This window comes from Cannabis sativa, chromosome 2 (genome assembly GCF_029168945.1).
Source record: "Cannabis sativa cultivar Pink pepper isolate KNU-18-1 chromosome 2, ASM2916894v1, whole genome shotgun sequence".
NCBI lineage: Eukaryota > Viridiplantae > Streptophyta > Magnoliopsida > Rosales > Cannabaceae > Cannabis > Cannabis sativa.
The window spans coordinates 72,653,804-72,661,798 of NC_083602.1; the positions used below are offsets into that span (position 1 = coordinate 72,653,804).

The 7,995-nt window shown below is 30.6% G+C and overlaps 1 protein-coding gene across 1 annotated transcript; it reads right to left on the reverse strand.

The window, feature by feature from the left end:
- Positions 1-281: 281 nt before the first annotated feature.
- Positions 282-1,004, reverse strand: LOC133034499 (uncharacterized mitochondrial protein AtMg00310-like). Its single transcript, XM_061109593.1, has one exon. It carries the CDS (start codon positions 1,002-1,004, stop codon positions 282-284), a length of 723 nt encoding a protein of 240 aa, XP_060965576.1.
- Between the last annotated feature and the right edge of the window lie 6,991 nt (positions 1,005-7,995).

Here is a 7,995-nt window from a genome sequence, read left to right on the forward strand (position 1 = left end):
ACAGATCTAACAGGAAGCGCGTTAGAAAGGATGCATCACCAAAGGATCTTATGCCTCTCCAAAATTTTGCTATTCCATAACTTGTTCCAGAGCACCGGAGCAACTTCACAATGAGGAGCTCTTTCCAACGCTTGAGACAAGTAAGCCGATTTGCTCGTGAATTGTCCATTTTTCTCTAAAGTCCACACCCATTTATCTTCTCCTTGACTAGAGGGTTTACCACCCTTAACAATTGCAGACACCGTTTCCCTGTTAAAGATGCCATTGAGCTTTAGGATGTTCTAGTCTCCATTATCGAGGAGGAGTTCAGCCACATAGTTTACATTGGGTAAAAGACTGCCTTTTGGTTTCGGGATAAAACCTTTGTAATGAGGAATCCAAGGATCCCTCCAAATATGAATGGCCCTACCATTCGACACGACTTTACAAGCCCCTTTCCTAAGAATTGCTTTGGCTTTCACAACATTTTTCCAGAACCAAGAATCCGAGTCTTTATAGCTACAGCTGAGGAAGTCCTTCCCATTCAGATACTTGGCTTCCAAAATTTTACAGCATAACGACTGAGAACCCTTCAACAAATTCCACCCCCACTTGGCTAGGAAAGCCAGATTCATTTCTTTCGTTTTCCTAAAGCCTAACCCACCCAATGACTTGGGCAGACACAACTTATCCCAAGCTTTAAGATGAAGTCCTCGGTTCCCTTTTTGAAAGCCCCACCAAAAATCCCTGACTAAACCATCTATACTTGAGACCATCCGACTAGAGAGTTTCGTGGTTTGCATGGCATAGGTAGGCATCGACAGACCCACAAATTTTATAAGAGTAGCTCGACCTGCCTTGGACAAAGTCTTAGCCTTCCAACCCTGCAATTTAGAGGTGAAATTTTCCAAAATAAAGTTAAAATAAGCATCCTTCTGTCTTGATCTGAATAGAGGCAAACCCAAGTAATTTATAACACCTTTCGGATAATTAATACCCATTGCTTCCTTAATACCTCTCCTCATACCATCAAGGGTATTTTTACTGAAAAAGATTGGCGTTTCGAGTTTATTCACTTTCTGACCAAACAAAGCACAAAAACTCTCCAAACAATTCCAAAAACAATTAGCTTCATTTAAATTGGCCTTACCAACCAGTTTAAGGTCATCTGCAAAGAAAAGATGGGTAAGGGTCGGACCTCCCCTACTTAGTTTTATTCCTTGAAAATGTTGGAAATTATTTTACCAGGATCTTAGATCTACTCACAAGTATGTTTATTAACATCCTAAATAAGAACTTTCTAAAACGATGAAATAAACACATATAAAGTTTAGGAAACCTTACATTGGGTGCAGCGGAACATAATGACTCCTTCCGTTCAGATATCTAGCCCTTGATTCCTTTCTGTAGCAGAGCATTATCAATATCTGAACCTGGATCTCTTTCTCTGAATCTTTGATGCTGAAACTCCTTCTTGCTGAAAGTCTTTCTTCACGATCTTCCTCACTATGATTGAGGTATCACTTGCTGTGTGTGGGCACTATTCTCACACTAAGATTTTCGAAATTGAAGAGGGAAGGAGAAAGAGAAGGGTTGGCCAAAGATAGGGAGAGAGAAGGCTCAGTTTTTTCTGAATCAGAAGTGTCAAAAGAAAAGTGTAGAAATTTAGTGTAAATTTCCTGAAGCCTTCACTATCTATTTATAGCATTCCACTAGGGTTAGGTTTGAATTATTTGGCATTAAAATAATAAAAATATCAGTTTAAATTGCCTACAAAAGTGGCTGGCCATGCTTAGTGGATTTGGGCCTCACTTTTTGCAATTTTGCAGTTTTACCTTTTCTGCATCTGATTTTCTCAAAAACGCCAAATTTTTAATTCAACCATTTAAATGCCAATTCTAACTATTTAATAACTATAAATAATTATTAAATAATATTGTCATTTATCATATTTATTAATTGAACCATACAAAGTATCATAATTAACAAATATGCCCTTAAAACTCTTTATTTACAATTTCGCCCTTACTTAGTGAAAAATTCACAAATAGACATAGTCTAATTTGAGAATTATAATTGATTAATCAAAATCAATTACATGAGTCTTACAAGCAATATTATCTCAACTAGTGCGGGGACCATGGGTCTATATAACTGAGCTTCCAATAAGTAGATCAAGAATTTAGCACTAAAATTCACTAACTTATTAATTCTTCGTTGAATCCACGCATAGAACTTAGAATTGCACTCTCAGTATATAGAATGCTCTATATGTTCCACCATATAGACACATCATTAGTTATCCATTGTTATAATCCTAATGTGATCAATGATCCTCTATATGAATGATCTACACTGTAAAGGGATTAGATTACCGTAACACCTTACTATGTATTTTATCCTTAAAACACTTGACCCCGTATCAATGATATTTCAGCTTATGTGAAATGAGTACTCCACCATTTATGTTCGTTTGGTCAAGCTCGAAGGAGATCATCCTTTGCTTACTATTCGCCAGATAGAAGCTATAGATTCCATGTTTATGCTAGCGCTCCCACTCAATTGCACTACCGTGTTCCCAAAATGTATGTATCACCCTGACCTAAAAGTAGGCTTAACTAACAAATCAAAGAACACGAATAGCCTTTCATGATTGAGCCTAATCATAACAAGATTAAGAACATTTGATCTAGGATCAACTAGGCGATATTGACTTGAATAGATATTACGGTATGTTTAATAAATCTAAGTCAAAGTTCAATATCGGTCCCTTCCGATGCATACTCCATGCATCCAACCTGAGCTTTACTTTAACCAATGCTCTGGAAAGAACATAGCACTTCTCCAAATGCAAGTAAACTCTGTTGTAGATTATCATATCAGTTTACCCTATGTCTGATAAATCTAGGAAACTTTATTCACATAGTCATGTTTACTTTCCAATGTGTTGACATCACAATAAACAAGATCAAGTATGTGAAAAGGGTTTCAGATGAATTTATACATTATGTACATATAATCATGAAATAAATAATGTGAACCATGCAACATTAAATGTTATTTTTGATCTATATTAATAAGTAAATCTGATTATATTGAAATGAGTTTTATTTAGGGCATAAAACCCAACAAACTCCCACTTGCACTAATATAAAACAAAAAGTGCGTTTCAAATAATCTCAACACCTTGATATACAAATCAAGTGTAGTAGTAGTAAACTCCTCGTAATAGGACCTGAAAGGTTGAATTAAACACAACCTTTTCTCCACCATTACTCTTCCTTTAATCACAAAATCATTGATAATTGGAAATTCCTCTCTATATGTCTACTCTCTTGGGATACTGGATTCTATACCTTTGGCAACTACTTTTGGTTAATCAGGAAATTAACACTAGTAGTTTAAGGCAATTTGGAATGGTGCCAAAGATGTATAGAACTTTCCTTAGACTGAATAAGTACCTTTCATGCAGCTTTAACATTCAGTCTCTCTCTGGTAGACCTAGAGACTTCAGATAGGTTTTTACACTTCTCCAAAATCACTATTCCACCCCCAGAGTAATCACCATCTTATCAGAAAGATTTACTAGCACAAAGGCAAATTTCGAAATCTGATATGGTGTAGTCTAAGAGTTTTAAACACACTCTTATAGACTAATATATAGTTCCTCTTTTTAATCTTAGGATTTACTTGATTGTCTTCCAATGTTCTTCTCCTGGATTAATCTGATACCTACTCATTACTCCCACTCAACAGCAGGTGTCTGGTCTAAGGGATACAAAAGCATGTCTAAGACCTCTCACTGTTGATATAAGAAATTCTTTCATGGCTTTATCTTTTCTGGAATAGTTGAGACTTTTCCTTAGATAAATAAAATCTATGCCTAAGAAGTTGTGAAGCTTCTATAGATTGCCATTAGAAAGAAAATGCTTCAGCATCTTACTAAAGTAAGTTGCTTGCATTAGAGTAAGTAATTACCATGTATACCACAAGCCATAGGTTTAGATAAACTCAAACCTATAATACTAGGAACAGGAAGTTTGTTAAGTCTATTGAATGGACTTATAAACAAAAATTTCCTTTTATGTCCTTGTAATAGAAAACTTTAGGTTATTCCATGTGAATGGATTAAACCATAGTTCTTTTGGCTTTCTTCTTAGTTTCTTATCTTGACAATCCATTACTTGTTTAAACTCACAATGGATTTTATCACTAGTGTCTCCCAAGTCATAAGAAGGTGAGTTCCTAGAAACTCTCCCACTACGACGAGGTACCGTGAATAATGTCTAAGAAAATGGTATTAACCTCTTTGGTTGTGACAAGACAACAGAGGCAGTGGGATCATCATATCTTATATAAGATGATAGAACACTTTTGGAATCAAGAAAAATATCTCCTTTATTTGCTACTTGTTTTCAGACTTAGTCATTATCTTAGAAAAGTAGTATTTGTTTGAACAAACACTTTCTTATCTATTGACAATGGGATGGTCCACCCCTAATCACTTAGAATAGCTAAGAAACCATGGTTAACAGTTCTAGCTTTTCTTAAGATTTTGATTAGGTCATCCATGAATCTAGTAATGATTTACATTAAGTATACAACCGTTACATCATTCTGAAATTGTATTACCATAGAAGGAATTAGGCAACGACTAGTAACTAATCATCAACATGCAACTCGAAATTTCTGGGGAGGTAAGTTTGGATATAATTCAAAAAACAATTTAATGATCTTTGAACTGCATATCTACTAACTATTTCTCCACCCCTATCAGTTCGCAAGATCTTTAACCACTTACCTTAATGGTTTTAACCATTGCTAGAAATTAATGAAAATTTTCAAACATTTCAAATTTCTTTGCTTAAGGTATAATCTAGAGTTATCGTTTTAAGAATACAACGAAAGACTCATATCCACCCCTGAATGTGCATCCATCTGCGAATGAGATGAACTTACTTTCACTGGATATAGGCATATTAACTCATTGCAGAGATTGATCTTGTCAAATCCACCATGAACAAGATACAAATGCCATAGATTAAAAAAAATGTGGTAGTCTTTTGATGACATAGGTTTAGTTACATCAAAGAGTTTTTAGAATAGTGCAAGTGGATCCTGATCACAGAATACCTAACTCATATTCCATACAGTTTTAATCCATTAATAAAAGATGGATATTAAACACTTGAAAAAGTGTAACTGTATCGTATCTGGAATTAGAAATATAAGAAAATTTCTGTTTGGATTATAAAATTAAAGTCAAAGACTTAAATTCAACCAAATATAATGAGTAATTATTTCTTGGACCACCACTACTAATACAAACTCTAAGTCAGATTTTCCCATACAAGTAGGAGATTTCTAAGATTGAGGATTTATATCAATTGGGAATAGAATTTTGGGATTATAATCATATGCGTCATATAAAATGACATGAAATAATTTATAGACCATTCATCCAATGATATGTTATTGAGCTAATTCGAAATGAATAAGCTAAGAGGAATTAGGATAATTTCGTTTAAAATAAGAATCCAACGATGCTTCGATTAGCGAAAGTCAAAGTAATCTTATTTATATAATGTTCTTGTTTCATATCGTAAAAATACTAGTCTAAGGTGTCATCAATTGATGAACAGCTAGATGTTGCATATACAATATTTATCTTTTGAAATCTAACACTATTATGTATGTCTAATGGTGAAAATCCACTAGGGATTTATCTCATTAGATAAACAAGCCAAGTTAGACCAACAATGAAGATTCGAAATTAAACTACAACTTAATAACAGAAAATAACATGGTTCAATATAAATTCATACACAATTCAGAAATTATAAGCATATAGCAAGTAGGAATGACAAGTGAAAATACTAAAACTTACAATCCTAAATAATTTCCAAGGTTTTCAACAAACTGATATCAGTGTCCCGTTTAGGCGAGAGTCAAAGCTACCATTCATTGAATAGAGTTGTCAGCTCGTCTAAAATGTTAAACATTCTAGCAACCTTTTATTTGATCAAGATTGGAATTCAACGTTGTCCCGTTTAGGCGAGAGTCAAGGCAATTCTATCTTATGAACTTCCACCATTGTTTCATAATTTGCAAGTCAAGTATGGTCGCCACCATTAGGGTGATCCATACCATACAAAACACTTACAAACTACTTATCATGCGAGGTTAAACGGTGCGAAATTGCTAATGAACGTTCCTCCATTAGGGAGGATTACTCACTAAAACAAACGCGGTGTAAAACCCACAATGGATATCGAATATCTTAATAATAAAGCTCATTATTTTTAAAAAAAAAAGAGTTGTATTTTCTTTGATTCTCTTTATTTATTCTATTTATTTTAAATATATATTTATTTAATTAAAATTTCGAATTTAGAATGAAAAAATTCTAAATATAAAGTTTAATTTAATATTTATAAATTTTACTTAGATGGATATGAAAATAACATGAATTATTTCCATCTTAGTAATAATTTCCAATAAATATTTAGAAAAAATATTTAAGTTGTTACAAAATTAATTTAAATTAATTTACAACTCAAATTTAATTTTCTATAAATATATATTGCATTTCGAAAAATTAAAGTATTTAAGAATACAATTTTCGAAAAATACATATTAAAATAAAAAAAATAAATCCTGGAAAAATCATTCTAATTTAATGTTGGCCCAAAATTAATTAATAAAATTAATTTACAACAAAAAATATAATTTTCCTATTTAATTAAATATATATAAGAAAAATTTTAAATATTTAAGTATGATGATGAAAATCAACTTAAATATTAATTTTCTATTTAATTAAATACACTAGAAAAATACTTCAAGCAAAAATATCATCTATCTAGATTTTCCTTTGACTAATTAATTCAATTTCTAATAATATATTTTAATTCATTTATTTTTAAATTAATCAATTAATGAAAAAATCATTGATTTAAGTTGGTCCAAAATTAAAATAAATAATTTACAACTTTAATCTATTTTTTAAATAAAATTCGAAATTCCAGCATTTAAGAAATGCAATTTCGAAATTTGATTAATAAAATAAAGAAAAATATATTTTGAAAATTATTTAAATTTAGTTGAAAAATTAAATTTCAACTAAAAATAATTTTCTTTTTAATTAAGTCTCATGAAAAAGAAATATTTAAGTATCATGATGAAAATCAACTTAGATATTTAATTTTCAAATTAATTAAATGTATTAAATTAAAGAAATAAATAATTAAGTGTAGAGAAGGCTTAATTATTAATCTCTAGTTTAATACTAGAAAAAATATACTTAAAATAAATTGTACCAAAATTAATTATATAAATAATTAATTTCACAATGTATAATATTTTCCTATTTAATATTAGAAATAATAAATAGTCTAGAAATAACTATTTAGAAAATATCTTATTTGACTAAGTATCTTTTCCACAAAATTTAAAAAAATATCTAATTTAGGTTGTATTAGAAAAAATCTAGAACCTAAATATTTTTCAAATTTAAATTTAATTAAATATCAAAAATTAAGTTATAACCACTTAATTTGAAAATATTCCATTTTAAGTTAATATTCGAAAAGAAATTAACTTTAAAAAAAATATCTAAAGAATCTTAATAACCAATGCCTAAAATTCCTCAACTTAATTTTTGAAATTTTAAATCCAAAAGATATTCACATTTAAGTTGGTTAGTTGTAGATAACTAAATATCAACTTAAATAGGAATATTTAATGAAAAATTTAAATTAAGTTCCAGAAAGAATCTAGATGGTTATAATTCTATATTTAATTAAATACAAAAAAAATACATATAGTTTAGCTTAGAATAAAGAATTCTTTAAACTATAATTTTCTTAAATTAATTTCAAAATAAATAAAATTAATTATGTTGCTAATCAATTTTATTAGGTTAAACTAGTTTAATTAACCTAGTACAGTTATTCAAATCAGGCAAATGGGCCTTCACAATTGGGGTGATTCATGTGAGGGGGTGCTAGGTTCAGT

Coding starts and splice junctions, on each gene's coding strand:
- LOC133034499 (XM_061109593.1), bottom strand. CDS start 1,004: ATGAGGAGAGGTATTAAGGAAGCAATGGGTATTAATTATCCGAAAGGT.